The 25,089-nt window shown below is 39.7% G+C and overlaps 2 protein-coding genes across 3 annotated transcripts in view; one reads left to right on the top strand and one right to left on the bottom strand.

The window, feature by feature from the left end:
* Nucleotides 1-12,664: 12,664 nt before the first annotated feature.
* CALHM4 (calcium homeostasis modulator family member 4) lies at nucleotides 12,665-17,232 on the bottom strand. The gene is made up of 2 exons (XM_060614531.3): nucleotides 16,675-17,232; nucleotides 12,665-13,267 (listed from the first exon to the last, which is right to left on the bottom strand). Exons 1-2 carry the CDS (start codon nucleotides 17,230-17,232, stop codon nucleotides 12,881-12,883), a joined length of 945 nt encoding a protein of 314 aa, XP_060470514.3. The 3' UTR covers nucleotides 12,665-12,880.
* Nucleotides 17,233-22,671: 5,439 nt separating this feature from the next.
* TRAPPC3L (trafficking protein particle complex subunit 3L) overlaps nucleotides 22,672-25,089 on the top strand; it is a 40,989-nt gene continuing 38,571 nt past the window's right edge. For both annotated transcript variants that reach the window (XM_060616463.3, XM_078447242.2), the window contains exon 1: nucleotides 22,672-22,995. In XM_060616463.3, the coding sequence (XP_060472446.1) occupies nucleotides 22,954-22,995 (42 nt within the window). In that variant the 5' untranslated portion in view covers nucleotides 22,672-22,953. The remainder of the gene's footprint in view (nucleotides 22,996-25,089) is intronic.

Genomic DNA, 25,089 nt, shown 5'->3' with positions numbered 1-25,089 from the left:
AGGAGGTGGCTGCCGGCTGGGCGCGTCCACGAACTTCGCCATTTCCGGTTTCCGGTTTGCGACCCTGTGGCCGCGGAGGGGCAGACAGGTGTACTCCCTACGTTAGCTAATAGGTCCTGGTGATTTGTGCCATCTTCGAACCTCCCAGTTCCTTGGCATCCCACGGGAGTTGGGCGACAGCCCGAGACGAGGGTAGACTGCAGTGGGCAGAGATTCCGGAGGAGTCGGCCTTGCTGCTGAATAGCCAGTTGCAGTGAATCCAGGGGGAGAAATTGACTGGAAGTCCAGAGAGCTGGGTTCTAGATTCAAATCTCTGGGCTTCACTTTTGAATTTGTAGAATGAACGCGGCTGGACACAGTTTTGAAATGTCTGTGATTTATTTCTGCCAATTGATGAAGGGAGTGTAGATTATATAACAGTTTTGATAAGCAATGTAAAAATAAGTATCAATACTCCGGAAAATGTGCAGAACCTTTGATTTAGGGGAATAAAACTGAGGAATTCATAGTTAAAATATATGCATCTGCCATCTTAAAGTTTAATCACAGTAGTTAAAGAAAAATTTCAGAGTGCCATAATAGTAGAAGCTAAGAAAATGGCTAATAAACATGGTACTTTTTGGAGAAGAATATTAATGAACTATTTATATTTCTGTTTGTAATAAAGGAACATGAATATGTTAAATCAAAAAGGAACGGGGGGATGTAAGATAATACTCCAACATGGTAAAAACATTTTTCATACTCTTGTATTTTCCTCCATTTTCATTAAAGCTGATTTCACCTGTGTAGTGGGGGAAACAGTTTTTAAATAAGTTCCCCAATGATAAAGCCTCTGAAGTTTATCTCTTGTTTAACCATCTGAGCCACCCAGGCACCCGTTGAAGGTTTTCTCTTGTTAAAATGATGATGTACTATGGACCAGAAGGCATCTTGATCTTCTTTAAATTTTTTAATGTTTTTATTTATTTTTGAGACAGAGAGAGACAAAGCATGAGCAGGGGAGGGGGAGAGAGAGAGGGAGACACAGAATCCGAACCAGGCTCCAGGCTCTGAGCTGTCAGCACAGAGCCCAACACGGGGCTCGAACTCACAGACCGTGAGATCATGACCTGGGCCGAAGTCGGACACTCAACCAACTGAGCCACCCAGGCGCCCCGCATCTTGATCTTCTATTGGGAAGTATTACTTAGAGCAGAGGAATGCTTAAAACAAGCATAATCAGGTGCACTCTAGTACTGATTCTGCCTCTTAAGGGTTAGTTTGGGGTTGGGGCGCCTGGGTGGCTCAGTGAGTTAAGCATCTATCTGACTCTTGATTTTGGCCCAGGTCATGGTCTCATGGTTCATGAGGTCATGGTCTGACAGCACAGACCCTGCTTGGGATTCTCTCTTCCCTCTCATTCTCTCTCTCCTTCTCTCTTTCCCTCTCTCTCTCTCTCTCTCTCTCCCAGCCCCCCCTCACTGCCCCTCCCCCGACAAGTGCACACTCTCAAAATAAATAAACATTTTTTTAAAACGTTCATTTGGAGCAGTGTTTTAAACTTTAAGGATAAAATTGGAAACTCTACTGACGATGGTGAGAATCAAATAAAATATATGATGTAATTTGCAAATATAAAGTGCTTATTTTTCTGGATATCCTGAGTTCACAGAAAGCAATGAATTGTTGTCGGGGGAAGAGCTGGATAGAAAGAACAATCAGTGCAAAGGTTCTAAGGTAAGAGCCCACTTGGTATTTTGGAAGCCAATGTGGCTGATGCCCAGCAAATGAGGAGGATGAGAAGGAATTTGCAGATCATGTAAGATCAAGATTTGATGTGGGTTGTAAGAAAAAGAAGTAAAGGGGCGCCTGGGTGGCTCAGTCGGTTAAGCGGACGACTTCGGTTCAGGTCATGATCTTGCGGTCCGTGAGTTCGAGCCCTGCGTCGGGCTCTGTGCTGACAGCTCAGAGCCTGGAGCCTGTTTCAGATTCTGTGTCTCCCTCTCGCTGACCCTCCCCTGTCCATGCTCTGTCTCTCTCTGTCTCAAAAATAAATAAGACGTTTAAAAAAAAATTAAAAAATTTAAAAAATTAAAAAAAAAAAAAAAGAAAAAGAAGTAAAAAATGGTTTTTGGCCAGAACAACAGGAAAGATGAAGTTCTACTAACCAAAATGACAGATAGTGAAGACAGAATGAGTTTGGCACAGAAGTTGGTAACACCTTTAAATAATGGATCAAAGCAAAAAAAAGTCAAGTAAAACTTTAAAACTTTTCCTAACTGATAGTAAAAACAACCTATCAAGATAGATAAGATACAGCAAAACAACCAACTTAAGGTTTATATTAGAAAAAGATTAATGTCGATTGCAAGTTTTAATAAATGAAGTGCTCCTTTATATTTACTTTACTATTTTATTAACAGAATTTTTGGTAAAATACCCTTTTCAAACCTGTTACATCTTCACTATAAAGCCTTTATATTTCCAAATGCTCATATAGTGATTTGGTTTAGTTTCTAAATACTGGAGATAACTCCCTAAGAGAGTTCCAGTGCTAATATAATCAAGAGAACAAACACCCCTAAATCTTTGTCACACCTACATGGACATCATTAAGAATTTTTGGGTTGCTCTCTAATTTCATTTTGACAATGACACAGACCCTTCACAGACATGGGAATGCCGTTAACTCCCTGAGAGGGGAGAACTGTTATGAGGCAAATTGGCTTTCTTTTAGTGTTTTGTTTTTACTTTGTAAAGATGTTAAAGGACAGGGCAGTTAGGAAAATGGTATAGTGAGAACATTATGGGATTTGGAGTCAGAGGTGAGAAGCCCAGCTTTAGCTATTTATAAGCTTATGAGATGATTCAGAGACTATGAAATAATGATATAAAACACATTGCAAATCCAAAAATAGGATATTAGTGTTGTTTATAATTTTAAGTGTATATGATGTCTTCTGAAGCTCTTCTGTTCTCTATTGCCATTCTCTGTTCATCTTCATTGCTAAAGAAAAATGTCCCTAAGATACTTGTCTTACTCATTTGTATTCATCTAAGTTTCTTTGCAAGTAATGCAAACTCCTACTTGCTATTTCCTAATATTACCAGTCTTTCAAAATTGTTTGGGAGTTTATTTTTAACTTAGCTGTGCCTATGATTTCCCTAGGCAATCTCACTACTCTCAGATACACAGAATTGAGAATTCTTAGTTCATGTGGCTACTGTTTCATTTAGCCAGGTGTCTCAAAACTCATCATAAGTCACAAATACAAATAGCCATATGAAGTTCTAATTTTGTATACTCTGAAGAGTTCCCCTGAAGGGTGGTGCCTCTCAGCATCACAGCTTGCCTAACTGGCCTCCCTGCTCCCACCCTCATTTCCTACAATCTACTCTGACTCCACACGGCAGTCAGAGTGAGCCTGTTACAGTATAAATCAGGTCGTGTCACTCTACTCATAACTGACAACACCCTCCTCAAATTAAAGTCCCATCTGGCTCCCCAACCCTTAGCTGCACGTCTTCTTTCTTCTCTGACCCTATCTCCTACTGCTCTGACATCTACTCTCTGTTCCAGCCATACTAGCCTCCTTACCATTCCTCAAACGTGTAGTACAAGTTCTCTTCCTAAAGTCTTTGCACATGCTTTCCCTCTGCCTGGCATGCTTTTCCTCCCATACTTATGAGGCTCATTCCCTCACCTCCCATCAAGTCTTTCCTCAAATGTAGCTTTCTCAGGTTACCCTGAGTACCCTGCTTACAATTGTTAGTACTCTTCTCAGTACGCCCTATCCTCTTTACCTAATTTTATTTTCCTCATGGCACGTTAAGATTGGACTAGAATTACTTATTAATATTATCCTCTCCTCTCTCACACACACACGCATACACACACACGTGCACATGAATTCTATAAGGACAGGTATCTGTATTTTATTCTAGCACATAGGTCAGTGCCTGATACTGAATAGATGCTCAGAAAATATATATTCCATGAATGAATGAATGAATGAATGAATGAATGAATGAATTCAATGGAATGGTAACGTGGTTCGGTTCTAAAAGCCTGGACCAAGGGATTATAAGGCTAGTTTATAACCCTTCTCTACAATTGATTTACCATATGTGTTTGGACAAGCCACATCCTCTCTTGGTCTCAGCTTCCCATCTGTACAATTAAGGAGTTGAGGAAAATTATCTCCATGATACCTTCCAAGTATAAGAGTCTCCTCAAGATCGTGCATATATTAGAGCTGCTTACATGGAACCAGACTTCAAAATTAGCAGTTAACATCTCTGACCCAAGGTATCATGGCCAAAAGAGTCGTGTCTGTTGGTGGAGTTGTTTACTCTCCTAACAGCTTAGAGGCTAATGTTATTGAACCACATAACAGATGGGGGCCTTCGTTCTGGGCAACAGCAAAGCAGGGACAACACTACTTTTAAGTGGGCTATGCTTTCAACATTACCTTATATGTAAGGATGAAGTATGAGATGGGCAAACAAGAAATAGCATTTGTACATATTCCTTTTGGTCATTTCAATCTTCTCTTTGACTTTTCCTTCTCTTCTTCCTCCTCCCTCCTCTCTCTCTCTCTTCCCCCCGCGCGCCCCACCCCCCGCTTTCACACACACACACACACACACACACACACACACACACAACACACCTTTGCTTTGGATTTGAAAGGGACTGGGTGGAGAAGGAGGAGAGAAAATGAAGGAGCAAAAAAGTATGGAAGAAGATAGGATTCGTGAAATACAATGTAAATTACTTAAAATGTAGAAGGAAAAGGAACTTGTGAGTTAAAACAAAAAATTAACATTGAAGTCAAATTATTTTTTTGGCTTCATGAGAGACAATATAGTGAAGGGTTGAGTCAGATATACCCCTAAGGGTATGTAGATTCCCGGGCAAACATGTTTTGTGGGGTGCCTATCTATAAAAGCAATTTTATTAAAAGATGTATTTTAGAACTTCAGGGGCCCAAGTAAGATACGGTGGATTACTGATAGAGATTAATAGAGGCACTTCATGCATTTGTTTATTGTTTAATCAGTGAGCATGAAGATTCTCTGCAGTGTCCATGCACGGTCTCTTCGTGTTCTTTATCATCAAGTGTATTATTCCTAACTTCCTGTTTCCCACCATGAAAAACAAAGTGGCAGTGCTGTTACTACTCACAATGCCATGACTCTTTGTAACTTCTACCGGAACAATATAGTTCTCCTTGCCTCTACGGTATCCTAATACAATTAAGGTCACATCATTGCTCATTAAGTTCCATCACCCATCGTGCTGCTCCTCAATGCTGGCTTTCAGTGATTTTCTCAAAGAATGTACTCTCTTCATGATGTCGGCAAGTGCAAGTCTTACCCAGAGTATGCAGGAAAATGTGAATGATCGTTTGCTTTCTAGTCACACTACACTCACTACACAACTTCCAACTATGTCTTTTCCTGATTTCTTTAGGTCCTGATCACTGCATTCCTAGAATGCGATCTCTGTCAATGTCAGCTGCACCCTACCTTCCAGACGGGCGGATCCAGTCCAGTGGTCGCATTCCTGCGTTGAGGATGCGCTCCACTAGGGTGGGAGAGCCCAAAGTCGCCACGTGATCAGGGGCCAGGAAGGAAAGCGGTGTGAGGGGACGGTCATAAGCCTCGGAGGACTTGACGCGCCACTCCAGTGGACTGCCTGATCCGAGACACGCAGAGTGGGTGTCCACGCTAGGTGCTGGCGATGTGGCACACTGAGCAAGGGACCCGCCACCACCCCACCCTTTGGGCGCCCTAGACATGGGTGGAAATACCCCCGGGCTCACCACGCTCGGGGAAGGCAAGACGGGGGTCCCCGTGATAAGGTTCGGGTCTGAGCGCCCCACACAAGTAGGTTCCAGAAAATTTCTGAGAAGGAGCTCAAAGCCCCTGATGCCCTGATGGCAGGTAGTACTGAATTGCATACTGAATTTTAGTATATTCTAGCTCTGCCACTTGCATGGTTTTGCTTTTGGCTTTCTCTTCCCCACAAGTTACAGACCTTTCTCTGATCTGATAGGACCTCATAGGATCTATAAAATCATTATTGGGATAAAGATTTATATTGGGCAGCTGTCTCAAATTCAAGCTATTTCAAAGTGAAAGAATGGCAAGCATAAACTAGAGAATACTTGATTTGTAAAATTTATATAATCGAAAAACACCACATAGATCCAGATTAGTTTTTCTTTCCTTTGGCATTGTTTTCCTCATATTTCAGATGCTGGAATATGTCCATGTTATGAAAGAGTTTACAGTATATAGTTCTGTTGATATCACTAACGGGCAACTAGAGAAGAAAAATAGATTTAAATGTTTTTTATTTGTAGGCTAAAACGTCTATCAATACATATAAAAGGTGTATTCAGCTGTTCTTTCTGCACGTTAGAGCAGTTTCAAGTATAAGAACACATTGTATTATACATATTTATAAAGTATCACATTATAGATATATTTATTCTCCAGGAGCAAGTTTTGGCTTGCTAGGGCAGAGCTTCAATGCATGTAGGATCACAGGGTGCTTGTGCTAGCAATTACCTTGAAGAGGCCCTGATCCAGGACCTGTCACTCATGACCAACTGTGGGCTCATAAATCCTGAAATGTGTCTGCCCCCGAAACAAATTACCACCAACTTTGGGACTTTACTCAGTGCAGATTTATTATAGTTCTGTTAACTATAAAAACCGTATATAACTCTGTTCTGACACACGTTAGACACAGGTCTCAGTGGGTTAACGTCAAGGTGTTATCAGGGCTCTTTTCCTTCTGGAGGCTCTAGGGGGGAAATCCATTTACTTGCCTTTTGCAGCTTCTAGAGGCTGTCTGCATTCCTTGGCTCATGATCCCTTCCATCTTCAAAGCCAGCAATGACTGATTTCTCAGGCATCACTCTGATACTCCTTGACACTCCTTTGGGGTTGCCACTTTGCCTTCTTTCTGATTCTGATTCCTCCTGTGCCCCTCTTACAAGGAAACTTGTGATTGCATGGGGCCCACCTGGATAATCCTGGTTAATATCCCGTTTCAAAATCTTTACCTTGATCACACCTGCAATGTCTCTTTTGTCATATAAAGCATAAAGGAACATTCGCAAATTCCAGGGATTATAACGTGAACATCTTTGGGGAGTCCATTATTTAGTCTGCCACAGTATGTAAACTCTGAGGTATGTGAGTATGCACAGTTTTCCTGGCTATTTCTTCAAAACAGCTTTCCTTTCCCCAAAAATGGCATTTCAAAGAGCTCTGTGACTTAAAATACTTTAATCACTCCCATAATTTTATCACCCTCCCCTATCTCATGTAAGGGAACATTAAAGTTCCAGAGAGATTGACTTATACAAAAACCCTATGATGATGAGAGACGTTTCCCTGACCCCTGTTTTTGACCGACTTTTTTATAACTATGGGCTGCTGAAAACAAATTGGCAAATTATAGTGGCTTCCTGCCCATTCTTTGCATACATTGAATACCTGAACCTCTGGGGTAAACTGGCAGGTAGTCTGTGGCTACAGATTCAGTGCCACTGGCTGTTGAGTACCTCAGATCCAAAGTTATGCCCCAGCGAGAGTGCACAAATCACTTTGTTAAGAAGCACAGTGCCTTGGGGCACCCGGGCTCAGCTGAGCATCTGACTCTTTATTTCTACTCAGGTGATGATCTCACTGTTCATGAGTTCAGGCCTCAGGTCAGGCTCTGCGCTGGCAGTGCAGAATCTGCTTGGGATTCTTTCTCTCTCTCCCTCTCTCTCTCTGCCCCTTCCATGCTCGCTCTTTCTCTTTCTCTCCCTCAAAATAGTAAAAGTAAACTAAAAAGAAAAAAGAAAGCATGATGCCTTGAAGCTGAGCCCTTATACATGCCAGGAGAGTGGAAGTGGAAGGAGAGGGACTCAGATGTGATATAGCACCCTACTTTTTTTTTTTTTTTTTCAACATTGTTTTTTTTTTGGTTTTTTTTGGGGGGGGGGGGACAGAGAGAGACAGAGCATGAACGGGGGAGGGGCAGAGAGAGAGGGAGACACAGAATCGGAAACAGGCTCCAGGCTCCGAGCCATCAGCCCAGAGCCTGACGCGGGGCTCGAACTCATGGACCGCGAGATCGTGACCTGGCTGAAGTCGGACGCCCAACCGACTGCGCCACCCAGGCGCCCCTAGCACCCTACTTTTGGAGCTCAGGGTGTTTTCATTATTCATTGTCAGATGTAGGAGGAGGATCCTCCTGACACCTACAAGGCCTTGGCAGGTTGGCGAGCTGTCTCCCGTTGCTGTATTCCAGCACAGTGCTATGAAGTGTAGTATCAGAAGTGAAACCACCAGGGCTGGATTCTGGCTCTATCACTGTAAGTATGGGTCCTTTGGCAAGTTGCTTGACTTCTCTTTACCTCAGTTACCTCATCAGTAAAATGGGGGAACTTATTTTATGGGAGTAATATAGGCTTGGGTTCCCATTACGACCCATGGTTCCCCAGTTATCTCATAAAATATCAGTGAGAAAGCATTTCATCTGTGTAGAACTTTACACAAAATTTCTTCACATTCTCTGGGTTGCTTAACTCCATGTCAGCAAGTCATATCAGAATATGTGATTCTGTTTCCCAGTTTGTTGCAAGGAGGACTTGGGATAATTCGTTTGAAGTAGCTGGCATACACGAAGCACTACATTTTGTTGTTACGACTACTATCACCACTACAGATGGGTGCAGATACTTGTCTGGCCGCTGGGGGGCAGCAGAGTAAACAACAATCGAAATCCATTTCTTTGTAAGGTTCTGATGTACTGAGATTAGAGAAGTTTAATCATACTTAGTGGTTAGCACAGAAAAAATAATTCCATTTCAGGAATGATGTAATTTACCTCTCCGGAAACACCATTTATTGCTCTTTGGTCCACAGGTCACATTTAGAGATGTGTGCCCCCCAACCCAAAGAGCTAGTTGTGTAGCTGTGTAGCCTGCCAATATCTGTTCTTTAGTGACTGGGGCTAAATTTGCATAGATTTATGTAGAAGCCAACATCGTGTCTCCACACCATATATTTTGAGGTAGCAAATAACTACTTAGTCTTGCATTTGGAAGGCCTTTGTTTGGCTGTGATCTTTCAAAGTTTTAAGGTTAATGTGATTTTCCTTGGTGTTAAGCAAAATGCAGAAAAGTAGTTTGGAAATTCACATTGTTGTTTCTTATTACAGTCTTGCATTTGAATTTTTTTTTTAAGGGAGAGAGCATGTGAGGGGGACAGAAGGAGAGAGAGAATCTTAAGTAGGCTCCACGTTCAGTCAGCATGGAGCCTGATGCAGAGCTCAATCCCATGACCCTGGGATCATGATCTGGGCCAAAACCAAGAGCTGGACACTCAACTGACTGAGGCACCCAGGTGCCCCTGCATTTGACTTTTTTTTTCTTAAATGTTTATTTATTTTTGAGACAGAGAGAGACAGAGCATGAATGGGGGAGGGTCAGAGAAACAGACACAGAATCTGAAACAGGCTCCAGGCTGTCAGCTCAGAACCCAACGTGGGGCTCGAACTCACGGACCACGAGATCATGACCTGAGCCGAAGTCAGATGCTTAACCGACTGAGCCACCCAGGCGCCCCTGCATTTGACTGTTAAAGTTGAAGATTGAGAACAGAGAAGGGAGACAAAGAAGATGAATATAAGTATGATTCCACAATTCGGCTTTGGAAAACATAAAGTTGAGTAAAACACATCTAAGATTGTCTCCTAGAAAGGAGGCAGCTTAGATTGTGGTGGGAGAATGGGAGAGCTGGCAGAGTTGAAGTTAAGAAATGAGCAAGTCTGTATATATGCCACAGCATTTGATGTAGTAGCCAAAAGCATTTGGTAACAAAATACAAGGTAGTATTAGCACATAATTAACTTTAATTATATGTCTTAAAACTACATAAATCCATTAGGCATAAAGAGGAGGAAGTACAATGTTCCTGATGGAAAAGTCTTGTCTCACTTGCTGTGGAACAAAAGAATATTCCAGACAAACATACGCACGTGCACGCACACACACCGAGAAATGGGAATTTGATTTATTTAATTGGAAATGGATAGTATACAATGAAATGCCACAGATGTGTACTACCCTTCAAATGTTCACAGATGCCATAAAGCCCTTTGAAGCCATGTGGAGGAGCCAAAGAATACTTAAAATCCTTTGCTAGAAAGCTACGGTAGAAGATCATAATTACATGATTTAGAATATTAACTGTGCATGTCATACAGAAGTTTGATGTAGAAAGCGCTTCCAGGGTCTAGTGAAAAGAAAGTTTCCTGGTGTTTAATGTGTATAAACAACTATTATCTTCTTTCTTTTCTTTTTTAAATTTTTTTTTTAACATTTATTCATTCTTGAGGGACAGAGAGAGCATGAATGGGGGAGGCGTAGAGAGAAAGGGAAACACCGAATCCGAAGGAGGCTCCAAGCTCTGAGCTGTCAGCACAGAGCCCGACGCGGGGCTCGAACCACAAACTGTGAGATCATGACCTGAGCCGGAGTCGGACGCTTAACCAACTGAGCCACCCAGGCGCTCCTATTATCTTCTTTCTGATGATGTAATACTTTTACTTTATATACTCTTTGATTTTTCTGTTAACTGAAAACTTATTAAAGAGTATTTACTGTGGAATATCCCCCCAAACACTAGTAAAACAATTCTGAGCATGGTGTAAAGTGTTGATTTAACTATTATGTTCCAAATGGAGAAATTTCAAAAATTACCAGATAGAGGGATAGAATTTTAGTGCTGGAGGAGACAAAGTGGACATGATCTTCCATATTTACACAGCTCATTTATATCAGAGCCAAAGGAGGACTCTAGTTACCTTCCACAACTTCTTTTTTGTTAACGATCCCTCTCGTGATTTCATGTCAGTTTTGTATATGGATTTAGGTGACAGAGTGGAATGGCTTCCCTTGGCCATTTGAAAAATATCAGTACATTAACACTCTTTTGAAAGTGGAATGCAGCAAATGTCTTTAGAGGAAGAATTGAACTCAGTAATACTTTCCTTGTAATGGAGACAACCTGGGCCTACTACTATTCCAGAAGATTGTATACATCTGGACCTGTATACGTACGAGCATAAACACAAAAATATTATCAGGTTTAAACAGAATCTCAAGAATACATTTCTTTCAGTTCCTTTGCCCTACAACAGGTAAGGTATCATCTATGTTTTATAGATGAAAACAGTTGAGTCCCAGAGACACTAACTGACTTGCCCAGTAAGTAATGATGAGGGAGGGACAGGTCTCCTGTCTTAGCAAAGTGCATCACTTCTAGATTTTTAAAAAAATGGTCTTTGGGGTGCTTGGGTGGCTCAGTTGGTTAAGTGTCTGACTTCAGCTCAGGTATGATCTTGCAGTTCATGAGTTCGAGCCCTGTGTCGGGCTCTGTGCTGGGCTCTGTGCTGACAGCTCAGAGCCTGGAGCCTGCTTCGGATTCTGTGTCCTCCTCTCTTCCTCTCCCCCACTCATACTCTGTCTCTCAAAAATGAATAAATGTTAAAAAAAATGTAATGGTCTCCTTAAAATTCTTTTTCTATTTCTTTCCGTTAAGTGTGTGGAACCCATAATTGCATACAGAATAGACTCTTTCTTCCATGATTGTGTAACAGAATAGTAAGTATTTGATTGCATTTTAGGTACTCAAGTAACTGGTTTCCTTGAAAATGAGTCTTGAAAGTTAGCTTGACTATTGGGAGTTGGTCCATTATTACCCAGTAAGCGGCCATTGTTTTGGCTTAAAAAATACACAAACGCCTTCATTTTGCTTATTTTGGCCAACGAACCAGTTGCTTAGGTGAATGTGACAAACATGAGGCATAAGACACTATATATATCAGAAATAACCAGGATCAATTACAAAACTGTCAAATTTTAGAGGTGTAAAGTCACAGAGAAGAGTCAGGCAGGTCTCCGCTTTTGGAGTTGTAGATAGTGGATACATAAATACGTATAGCAGTCGTACTTCCCCAAATGGATTTTGAACAAGGGCACAAAGTGATAATGAAAAGGCACAGATGGCATCTCTGCAGTGGAGCACAGAAGGGAAACTTTCTGGAATAAACTTTATATGTTGTGACTATAAAAATGCTCCTAGTACGGAGGTGCTACAAAAGAACATTTGTATGCTACAAAAGAACATAGGATACTAATGATGATAGAATAATGCATCATCTTCCCCTGGTTATGGCAGAATGACTCAAGACCTTTCTGCATGAGCTTCTCTCTTACATGTTACCAGTTTAGAAAGGGCATTTTGTCCTGGCTCCCAAAGATCAGATATTTAAGATCAAAGGAAGGGGTAGAAGCAAGTGAAAAGTTCCTAGATATTACATAGGGGTAGAAATAAAACCAGAAATTAGAGTCAGGGAAATAGTGATAAAGGACATGGGATGCAAGGAGAAAGGGGGAAAGGAACATTTATTGGCACTTATTTTAGGAAAGGCACTGTGCTTATGTTATCACATTTAACCCTCACCACGGCTCTGCGAAGTAGCCACTGTGTGCAGGTAACAAGATGGGGCTCAGAAATATTAGTTTCTACAGAGATACTGAGTCATAGAATCAACATTCTAATTTTGATACGACTTCAAATTCCATATTGTTTTACTTACACCAATAGAGGCATCACCAGACCTATATTATACCATTACCACTTCCACCAAGGAAATCCCAAAAAGAAAGATTGGCACAATGATCAGATAAAGTGACTTTGGAACTAGCATCTTGGATGGGCTTATTTAAACAAATACCAAAAGACACAGAAAAAGTTACAGAGATGACACTGAAACTCCATCAAAGTATCTGTTAAGCAACCTGACCTGTGAGAGGTGCTATAATCAAGGTCGTAATTCGATGCCTTCAGATTTGCTTTCCTCACTCTCCTCATCCAGCCTGTCTCTACGGAAGCTGTAGTGACCTTGCAAATCGTCCCCCATGCAGAGAAGACTGGGTGCTGAAATCTCTTTCCAGTCCTGACACGAAGGAATGCGGATGCGTTTGACGTCTTCCTTTCCAGGAATGAAGCCAAAGAGTTTCTGTATGCGCTTCGTGATGAGGAGCCGCGAATGCTGTTCTGCAGCTTGTTCAAAGAGCTCCCTCTCGTTGCGGAGGTGGTTGGTCCAGTACCAGTGCTGCCGAGAGGGGAGGGGGGAGCAGCACGTCGCCAAGCAGCGGGACACTAGGATAGCGATGGTTGCCAAGGTGATCAAAATCCAGCCCAGCATCTTCACATAATCGTTTAAAAGAAAAACAGCATCAATATAGGGAATATTCGAGGGACAATCATAGCAATGGGGATTTCTACAAAACTGGGGGTAAGAAGTAAACTGTGGGTAAGAAGCTTGTTTTCCTAGTCTTTGAAATATGAACAAGGTGCTGATCACTTGGTATGGATACAGGTGCGATGGAGAGAATAAGCCCAACCATTTCAATTTGGTTTTTGGATCACAAAGGATATTGACCACTTAGCTTGGAATGGATTATAACTACTGTTCTTGAAGTGACAGCTGCTATAACCCACCAATTACTCTTGTGGAAGGTACCTAAACTACATCTTTTGGCTTTAGCTGAACTTTTCCCCCCCAACCATGAGGAACAGGCTCGACATCTTTGGGTGCTTAATAACTATTTGATAATGATGGTGATGAAAATGATGATATGATAGATAATAATAGTAGCTTCCTACGTGCCTTCGTAATAACGTGCTAACATGTATTCATTGACATTTCTTCCTGAGTTGCTCTTTTCTTTTATTTTTTGTGACCAAGGAAGACTCATGTCCCTAAATGTAAGGCATCTTATTATTTTCCTTTTCATATCCCTCCTCCTTTAAATAGTTATTTGCTGACCAGTTTTATGATTCATTTTTGAAATATACTTTGAAAGGAAAATTAACAATATTTCTCATCTGCAATTATTTAGTTTCCTCTTTTAATGACTGACATAAATGGCTGTTTTCTAGTCTTATTTTTTTTAATTTTCTTTTTTTTTTAATGTTTATTTCTGAGACAGAGAGACACAGCATGAGTGGGGGAGGGACAGAGAGAGAGAGGGAGACACAGAATCTGAAGCAGGCTCCAGGTTCTGAGCTGTCAGCACAGAGCCCGATGTGGGGCTCGAACTCACAGACCGCGAGATCATGACGTGAGCCGAAGTCGGACGCTCAACCGACTGAGCCACCCAGGCGCCCCTGTTTTCTAGTCTTAGAACCCTTTTTTTTAAGTATTCTTTTTTCAATAGTTAGTGATTATTATATAAAGTGAGAGAGGCAAGTTCCATACGTGTAGGGAAGCCAGCAGTAGGCAGCTTCCCAGCCACAGTCTCAGAGGTGAAGTTCTCTCCCACAGCTTGTGATTCACCGGTAGTCCTGGAATTACCAGTGTGAGCACAGCGGGATAGCTGTGCTCAGTGGAGGCTAAAACCTACAAAGTGACACTTAGGGCAATTTAATTTAATAGAGGCCAGCATGGTGGAGGAAAGGGCATCTGAGATGCCCATTAATTCATTAGCTATCATTTATTGAGTCCCAGGTTGACCTCACACCATGTTCTCTATACATGGTGCTTGGTTATAGGGACTCAGATGTGAATAATTTAAGTTACGTTCATCCTTTCCACAGTCTTTAAGTCTAAAGAGGGAGACAAAATAGCAAGCCAAGAAATATGGTAAAATGTGATCATTTTTGATATCAGTAAGCATGATGGGACAGAAGTGAATTTACTTAAGGAAGAGGAGTACCAGGGAATACTTCCCAGAGGAGATGATGCTCAGACTTAAACATTAAAGAGGAGTTCACCAGTTGCAAGAAGTTGAGAGCTCTAAAAAGAGAGGAAGAAAAGTAAGAGCGTGAAGAGTTGGGAGAACCTCAGGAAGTTTGTCCTCACGGGGTCATAGGAGTCATGTGGAAAAGTGGTCAGGAGCCAGACATTGAAGGATCTTGTATTCATGACAAGAATTTGGATTTGTGATTGGGCTTGTAGAAAATCAGTGAAGAATTTTATATGGCAGATGGGGTGGGGCTCATCATTCAGTTTGCATTTAGAAAGATAATTTTGACATGGTTGTAGAAGATCAACTGAAATTCGGTAAAACTAATGTCAGGAAGCTATTTTAGAATAAAGTATGGGCAGAGAAGCGGTTTGAAGTTAATATGATCTTGTCGGTCATCTCAGAATAATGAAACTTATAGTGTATATTCCTCAAATGAGACTGAAGTTCAAGGTAGTTGTGAAAGGCAACCTGGTGAAATGGAAACGGCATGACCTTTGAATATCTCTATCAGTCATTTATTAGCTCTGTGAACTTACAAAAGTTACATGAACTCTTTGAGCGTTGGTTTCCTCGTCTGTAAAATGGGGTTGATTAAACCTTTCTCTTAAGATTATGAGGGTTATAATTAAATAGGAAATATTTATACAGTATATGAGAAGCGCCTCAATAAATATTAGTTTTGTTGCTGCTGGTCCAAGAAATCCACTGGCTGATGGCACTCAGAACTATACAATTGTGTCTTATCACAGAAGTCCTTGCATGCATTAAATAAGATATTATCACTTTAAGAAGATCTTACCAGTGTATGTTACATCTTAGTTTTTCTTGAGCGAGAACATTTTTTAAAGTTAGAATTCCCCCATTGATTATTTGACCTCTCACCTGTCTTCACACAGTTCCTCTGGCTGACCTTTAGGACTAGCATAAAAGGTTGAGACAGAGATACCTTAATGGGATATCTAACTTTGCTTAAATCAGGACATAGGCAACACTTGAGCATTCTGTGTGCCGATAGTAATTTTTTTCAACAAAATAGCGTTATCACTTCCTAAATTTCAATAACTAAAAAGTGATGGGTCAAAAAATGTGTATGCCTTTGCAATAAGTAGTTTAAAAATAATTCATTTCAATTTTATTTCAGTGGTTTGAAAATGTGTTTTTTCCCCCCAAATCCCTTGCAGAGAGTAATGTATGCCAATTACTCTTTCTGTACGGACAGAATGCACTCTTACACTTCTTAAATTTAAGCCATAAGTGCCGTGGATTTAGGCCTTTTCCCTACCTCACTCCACCCCCTCGCATAAATTTGTCTAAGGACATTACATTTAGAACTATCACTGGAATTTATTTTAGTCATAATTAAGCTTCTTATAGTTTTAGGCAAACTGTTAATATGTAGAATGAATATTTAAGAACGTGTATATGCAGAAAGCATCAAATAATACACTATATAGTAATAATAATTTTAATAACAATGTCTAAAATTTATTATATTTAATATCGATTCTGGACACCATACTGAGCGCTTTACATGTATGCACTCATTTATTACTCAATCCAACTTTATGTGGTAGATCCTACCAGTATCCCCGTTTTACAGCTGAGAAAAGTGAGGCATGGGTAAGTTAGATAACTTGCTTAAGGTTCTGCAGGTTGATAAAGGGCAAAGCAAGATTCAAAAACAGATCTGCTGACTCCAAAGCCCAACATCCTAACTATATCAAATAGCCACTCAGTAGAAATCACTTCGATGAATAGCGTCTAGTTTGCATTTTATATTCAGACAATATCAGAAGCGGTAGGAATGTGAAGTGTGTCCAGTGACTAGTTAAGATGGGATAGCATAGCATCAAGAACTTACTTGTGACTGGTATCTGTGCAGAAGAGCTACTTCATCTCTCACTTGGATCATGTCAGATGGAGTTGATTTGCAACATGGAAACCCAGCGAGGATCTGTTCCCGTCTGCTGGCACTGACATTGTCGAATACTGCGTAATGGTCCACAGATGCGAATTCACTTGCTGCACATTCATAGTAGGTGCCTGTCAGCAGGGTTGCCGCCAGCCATGTTAACGGAGCAACAAGTGCCCTCCCAGTGATGCTGAAGAACCTAAGGCAAGCCAGCTTGCGCTCCAAGAGGCTGATTCTCCGGCGTGGAGGAGCACAGCTGCAGCAGTATTCACGGCTCATTGTCCACATCTGGCTTCTCAGGGCATAGCCAGCAACCAGAAGGAGCAAGGCTGGAATGAGTAGAAAAGCAGAACCATAGTAGAAATTTTTCCCAACCTGGCAAGGACATTTGAATGTGAAAGAAGAGAACAGCTGTTGCCCACCAATAGTCGAAGCAGCAATTAAAGAATTGATAAATGTTCCACTTCTCTGCAGGGAAGACACAATATTGTTGAGAGTCGGGCTCATCGTCGGGAAGCTCTTACACGAATCAGCTTCCGGCCCTTTCTGATCATTAGACTCCACCAGCTATAACCGTTTTATGGGACCTTACTGGTTTAACTGGCTGCGTCAAGCAACCCAATATCCTCAAACATGTTTAAAGGATTCAGGCATCTTTCCTTATGTACTTTGTGAATCCTGAGCTAATAAATGTACTTCAGATTACAGCGGGAAGAAACTAGAGAGATTCTTCTGGTACGAGTGACAGGGAAAACTACTTCAGTGTATCTTCCCACTAAAAAGAGAATGGCCTGCTTGCACAGCAACTGCTGCCATCTTTCCACGTGCTGCCTTGATCAGCACCGGCAAATAGGGCAGTGGCAGCAAAACGGAGAACATTCTTACCCTGTACTAGCCCAGGAGTTAGTTACCATAAAATTATGACAAAAGGCATAACAGAACTTACCAAATAATAGAGACACCCAAAATTTAGGGCTGTCTGGAACATCCATAACCTATGAGTTCTTCCAGAACATCCCAAAAGCTTTTCCCAAAAGAAGAACAAGTCTTGGGTACCCCTAAAGTCAAACTGCAACAAACTAACTTTCTAACTTTGCATAAAAAATGTGTTTGTATTTATGCACAGAATCTAATATAATAATGTGTTGCTTTATAAGCTAAGTTGCAAATCTGTTTATAAGGTATCTTTTTGTTACATCAAAATGTGATAGGTACTAATAAAATTATATACCTATAAAAAGAAATTAAATAATCAAATATGTAAGGTGTTTTCTATATTTATTTCATCAGCAAATATTTATTGTATAACTTCTATGTAAAAGGCGTTGGACTAGGCTTGGTTGGGCTAATAAAAAATGAATAAGAAATAAATTTCTTTTTTCAAACTCTCAACTGGATATGGTTAATTACATAATTAGTGAATTGGAACATAATGCTGAGGAATTCACCCAAAGTACAGTATTAAAAGATAAAGAAATAAAATAATATATTTTAAAATCCAATTCAAGGAAAAGGAAACAGAGGACAGATTAAGCAACTCCATAATAGGAGTTCCAGCAGGGAAAAATGAAGGGATAGGCAGAGAAATACTATTTGAAGAGAAGTGACTGAGAATTTTGTAAAATCAAAGAAAGTTCCCACATCAGAAGAGTGTTAGATGTTCTGAGCAGTGTAAATAAAGACAAATCCACATATAAATACATCATAGTAAAACTTCAGACTGTGAAAAATGAAGAGATATTATTAAAAGCTACCAGAAAGAGGAGGCACGTAAGCCACAAAAGAATGACAGTAGACGGACAATAGATGTCCCACTGACAACAGTAGAGACCAGAAGGCAGTTGTCTTCAGGCTGTATGGTTTTGTTTTTGTGTGTTTTTTTTTTAAATTTTCATTTTATTTCTTTTGAGAGAGAGAGGAAAAAAAAAACGAGTGGGGGAGGGGCAGAGAGAGAAGGAGAAAGAGAGGATCCCAAGCAGGCTCTGCACTGTTAGCACAGAGCCCTACACGGAGCTTGATCCCACCAACTGTGAGATCATGACCTGAGCTGAAATCAATTAGTGGGATGCTTTACCGACTGAGCCACCCAGGCGCCCCTCACACACAAAAAAATTTTAAAGAGCCAACAATTACTGTGTGCTTGCTACATGCCAGTCACTGTTTTAAGAACTATGATGAGGTGCTAATATTAGCCTCAACTTGTTTACAGATGAGATAACTGAGGTGTTATGAGATTAAGGAAATTGCACAGGGTCACACAGAGATGACAGAAGAATCAGGAGTAGGTCCCCGGTGGTCTGTCATGCTCCTAACAACCACACCGAAGCTGGAGCAAACTCACCTCCAGACTGATTAAAAAATAGAGTCACACTGCTTGCAAGTGACACCTAAAACTTGACTGCACACAAAGCTTGAAAACTAGAGGTATTGAAATATATATAACTGGGAATCATAATATAAGGCAAAACTGAACCAAAGTCAAAAAGTGTCAGAAGAGCTAATTTTGAACACCCCATCATAATAAAAGGAACAATCCATTATGAAGATATAACAATTGCCAATTTGTAGGTCTGTGACTGCATAACTTTGAAAATACATAAAGCAAAAACTGATCGAGTTATAAGGAGAATTCTTTTTGACATTTTAAACATAGTTTTATAAGAAAGGATTAAACATTAGGATATAAAAGATGTGAAGAACAAGCCAGCTTTATCTAAGATATATGTAGTATTCCACTACAGTATTTTCATTCTATTTCATTATTAATGTCTAATAACAAAGAAACAGATTAATAAGCCACAGAAATAGAATGCTCTAGACTAGGGGTTGATCATGTATGGCTCAGAGACTAAAGTGGCCCACTGCCTGTTTTCTATGGTTCGCGAGCTAAGAATGGTTTCCCCATCTTTAACTTGGTTGGGAAAAAAAAAAAAAAAAAGTTTAGTATTTTGTGACCCATGAAATTCAAGAAATTCAAATCTCTGTATTTAAAAATAAAGTTTTATTCGCACATGGGCACACCTGTTCCTGAATTGTCTGTGGCTGCTTTCTCACCACAATAGCAGAGTTGAGTGGTTGTGACAGAGTCCATATGTCTGTAAAACTTAAAATATCCTCTCCCTGGCCCTTTACAGAAGTTTGCTGACCTCAGCTATAAGAAGCTGGGAAAATAAATTCACTAGAGTGGCAGCTATGGATCTGGATAAATCCTAAGGAGTAACTGGAAGGGAAAATGCAAGCTATAGAATACGTGCAGTATAAGAAATTTTGTAAAGTCTTAAAACAAAATGATACCACATAGTCTTTGTGGTTACTAACATTTGTAGAATTTAAAAACGTATAGGAATGACAAATATCAAGTTCTGCATAGCAGAACTGAGAAGGACAGAATAGAATTAAGGAGGGTACTGGCTATTTCAACTGTATCAGTATTGCTTTATTGCTGAAAATAAAGCCTAAAGTATAAATAGCAACTTGTTCGGTAGAGCTCGGTAGTACGAACTGCATCTTCCTTATGTTTAAAGTCCATTAAACATATTTAATAGTCCATTTAATAGAGCATATGGGAAGTGAGGAAGTAGAAAAGGAAATTGTAGACCACTCTTTCAGGCAACATTGTAAGAAAGGATGAATGAAGCATGGATTGATAAGAAGTCACTATTGAGGTATCAAAGTCTTGCTGTAAAGGAGTTTGTTGATGACAAACTCTTAAGCCTTATTGTTTACAGTTGAAAGAACTAATGACTTCATCAACAGTATCTGTGTGTAACTTGTCAATGATTGTGAATGATTACATCTGTGAGTAATCATTTTTCTTCTGGGTTTTCTAACCAAATGGTCTTTTTTTCTTCTTTTTAAGATAGCTTGCCGTCACCTGTCTATCCAACATATAAAATGTCTACTCCTTGGGGCACCTGGGTGGCTCAGTCAGTTAAATGTCCAACTTCGGCTCCACCCACATCGGGCTCTGTGCTGACAGCTCAGAGCCTGGAGCCTGCTTCAGATTCTGTGTCTCCCTCTCCCCCACTCTCTCCCTCTCTCTCTTTCAAAAACAAATTAAAGCATAAATTTTTTTTTTAAAAAAAGAAATATAACCTCTACACTTTCTTCTATTTAAGTGAAGACTGACAGAAAGAAAGAGCCTGTGGCACACCAAGCTTCCTTGGATCATAAGAGCCGCTGAAGGCTAGTGGGTTTCACAGTCTGAAAACCAGCAAACTGGTGTCCTAGCACCACAGGCTGCAGCTGTATTTGTGCAGATTGTGCTCTCATATGGGAACCCCAGGCAGGGACTGCTTCCTTAAGCCCTATGGTCCTGACCTAAGACGCAGGAGAGAGGAGAAGGTCAATCAGTCTGGAGGAAGAGCTGGCTTTTCCTAATGCACCCATCATGTCCTGAATTATCATGGTGGCCCTGATGTCACCATACCACAGCCATTAGAGTTTAGTGAAATTGATTCCAGGACCACTACTCCCCACCCACCAAATACACAGGGCTTTTCTCGGTTTTTCTCGGAACCCAGAACTACCCCCACAGTAGGCTCAGCAACATTCTCTCATCACACCTTAGTAGCTTTTGTGAGTCTGCCTCTAAAACCTTTGCTCTAACATAATGGGAGTGTGTGCAATAGAAAAAAATTTTGATTTGGAGTCAGCAAATTTTGGATTTGGAGTCACCAAATCCCTCTTTGTTGCCTACCACCCAGCCAACTTTGAACAAATTTCTCAACATGACTTTTAGATTCTTATCCTATAAAATGGTAATGATTACAGTACTGACTACTTCACAGATGGTAATTGAATCAAAATGAGATAAAATGAAAACCATGTTATAAATCGTAAACTTTATATAAATATAAGGTGTCATGAATCTGCCACTGAAAAATACCCTCACACACACACACCACCACCCAGCAAAACTGACTTTTCCTGAGAATGGAGTCATAAAACATAGGCACTAATGGAAATACCTTAAATATTGAAGAATTCCATTCAAAACGCTCACCTACAAGAAAAATCTATAGTAATTAGTGTTTATATGGTGCATTATAATGTGTTTTATAGCACACATTATCTCTTTGATTCTCCAATTGTTCTGTGAGATGGGCATTATTATTGCCATTTTGCAAATGTGGAAACTGAGCCACAGAGCAATAAAATGGCTTGTCCAAGGTCGCACAGCCAGTAAATGGTAAAACCGCAGCTTAGTCTGAGCCTTCCAAAGTCTCCTAGCTCTTTCAACTACACCACACTCTTTCAAAGTATTGAGTAGTCTGTCACGGCATAGCAAGAATTTTCTAGAACACATAGGGCCAATTAACTCAGATGGTAAAGATGGAAGAAGTAGGAAACTACTTTCTTAAACTGAGTTTTATGCTTCTATTTCTGGAACAGTTCTGATCCTCCACACCCTGCAGTTGTCAAGATGAGGGAGTTTCTTGTTTTAACTTTAAAGGTCTATACTCCTGCATAAATAAAGAGAGCCTTCAATAGCTAACATCTCAGGGACTATCAAAAGAAAGCTAAGGGCTTGCTTTCTCTGTCAGAAATATTATACATTATTAAACTGTAGAACACTCATTATGACCAACATTTTATGAAAAAATACCAATACCCCAAATCTATCATTCTTTAAAACTGCTGCTTATGAAAACAAAAATACCAGATACATTTGAATTTTGAATCACACAAGATGGGGTCTGTGATACTCATTAGAGTCATTGATTATTACATTTGAACCCAAGACATAGTAGGTACAGATTGCTGATCCTGTCTCGAATTCACACAACAATCAATACAAAGACTGAATAATGCTAACATTTAGATTTATCTTGGATTGGGAAGGTTTCTGTTTGTGATTTTAGAACAATGTGTTGGCATGAGAGCAAAACACCACTCTTATATTCCCTTGGGCTAAAGAATTTTCAGTAGCTGGTGTTTCTGGTCTGACTTCCCACTATCAGCTTTTATGTCTCTAGATTACAATTTGTCCTCACAAGTGAAGCAGTATTTGATCGGTGGCAAGGGACGTGCCTACAAGACAGTTCTGCTTGTGATTGTTTTCCTCTTCAGTTCAGCAAAGAGCAACAGCAGGGGAGTGCAGAAGTAGCACTCTTGTCTCAAAGCAAAAAGGAACTTGCGGAAACAAAAGGACGGAGATTGATACACCTGTAAGATAAAAGCCAACGAAAAGAAATCGAAGATCACATCCTTCATCTCTCAAGCACAATGTCTCGCCCTGCACACAGAAGACCAGAATACCATAAAATAGTAAGATCTTTTTATAAACATATTCTCAAAGAGGCTTTTCTTCTACTTCGAAGAAAATATTTTCTTCAGTGATTTCTGATTTATTTTAAAAAGTGACACTATAAACAGACTTTTTTCAGTGGGAGCAAGGGAGTGTTTAGTGGGTTGGATCATAAATGATACCTCTGGGAATAGTACAGTGATCAGTGATCTCTAACACTTTATAACAGAATCGATTCTTTATGCATATTTTAGGGTTTTCCTTTCTGACTAATTAGATCTATAAAGTGCCAAATGTATCTTCTGTCTCTGACGGAAAAAAGATTAAGCAATTCTTTGTATTTCATACTTAGAATTCTTTGTATTTCATACTTCATGAACTGGCAAGTGAAATGTATATAAAATAGTTGATTACGTGTTAAATTAACAGGAATAGATCAGCAAGAAACTCAGTATTAAAAGATTATTGCTTTTGGAAATATATTTCCTTGTTTTAAATGTAAGTATCTCTCATTATAATTTTGTATGTGCTACTGTCCTTTCTGTATATTCCAAGCTCAGAGTTATTTTTAAAACTTATTTACAGATTATATTTGGAAAAATATTCCTCTTTAATCCTCTATTAGGCATTTAGAAGTTACAGAAGTGAAAATTTATCATTACACTTAAAGCCCTTTTAATTATTTCAGGAAACTGATGAGCATTGGATAAAATTGAGGAATCTCAGTTATGGGTACTTGGAGTTGTATGATTAACTGGCACACCCCAGTTGGGAATGCCTGCAGGTGCCCCCTTTGGCATTCTGGGATCCTGACTGATTTTTATGTGGGGCTCTGAAATACGAAAAGATATTGTAGATTTCACATTGCACCTAAATCCCTTCATTTATATATCAGCTAAAACACACTTTTATCCTGACATCTCCAAAACCTCAAATAACTAATGGTGTTCTATTTTTCTTATGTGAAAATGACTGTCTTTATTGTTTTATAAACTGTGAAGATAAATTTTACGTTGACCTTTTCTGTGATCAGTAGTATGGATTTGAGACCCTCCCGGACATGTAGTTCAAGGTTCAGCCTTTTACTAAAAGGAAGCGGGATGGAGAAAACTGGCCCTCATGGGTATTGAACTTGAAACGCAGCTGCAAGTACAGTGTAGTTAGTACTCACCCATCAGAGTAAGAGAGAAAGAGAAAGAAGAAAATGCCATGATTTCAGGTTGGCCATAATTATAAATGAGCACAATGCTACGGCTCTGGCATGTAAATAGGGTATAATTTTATTTCCTTTTATCTCTTTTTCAAATTCTTCTGTTTTATTGCTGGTGGCAACAAATACATTATCAGTCTTTCTGTCTCTCTTGCCTTCACTGGTGCCCATTTTTATGCTGTGGTATTACCACATAGCAGTAATTGATCTTCTGTGGTGGCTCCTTAGATTAGGAAGATATTTCATGTATAATTTACAGACATTTCTTAGAGTGGATGATTAGGTTTTTAAAATTAAATAAGAACAGAACAAAAATTGAATATATTGTGACCCTTCAGTGATTTTGTTTAACAATATTTTTGTTAAAATCACTTGCTTTACATTTCTTGTTTTCTACTGGAAATATTAATGTACTTATTATTTTATTATACCTGACTCATATATATATTAGTCCTTGATGTAATGTTGATTAATATATCTAACATATATTCTACAGACACTTAGGACATTTTAACTTATTTTTTCAATACGGACACAATTTTTCACTACAACTATTTAGATTCTATCCATTTACAACTTATTTAGTTATAACAAATATTCATTCTGATTAAAGAAACATTTCTTGTGATATAAACCCACATATAAGGAAGGAGATTCTGGTGGTATTGGGCAAATTTTGTAAGTATTTGGATCAAAATTATATCATGTTTTACAGAAGCTACTTTGTTGAATAAACAATTTTATTGATTTGTTGAGCCATTTCTGCCTGTGCCTTAAAAAAAAAAAAATGAATGTATCTTATCGGATCTTATCTTACCCTCCACGTTAGGCTACCCAAGATACCTAGGTCTAGAGGTAAAGACGCCTCTTCTAACCTGGAATTCACATTTAGCTTTTTGTGATA

The sequence above is a fragment of the Panthera onca genome, chromosome B2, assembly GCF_046562875.1.
Source record: "Panthera onca isolate mPanOnc1 chromosome B2, mPanOnc1 haplotype 2, whole genome shotgun sequence".
Lineage (NCBI taxonomy): Eukaryota > Metazoa > Chordata > Mammalia > Carnivora > Felidae > Panthera > Panthera onca.
The sequence above is the reverse complement of the archived record's forward strand: the minus strand, read 5'-3'. Positions and strand labels throughout refer to the sequence as shown.

What these genes read in the sequence shown, in the direction of transcription:
- CALHM4 (XM_060614531.3), bottom strand. Translation starts at nt 17,232, where the DNA reads ATGAGCCCGACTCTCAACAATATTGTGTCTTCCCTGCAGAGAAGTGGA. An exon ending in TGCACAGATACCAGTCACAA is followed by an intron (nt 13,268 to 16,674) that starts GTAAGTTCTTGA and finishes GATTATGTGAAG; the next exon opens with ATGCTGGGCTGGATTTTGAT.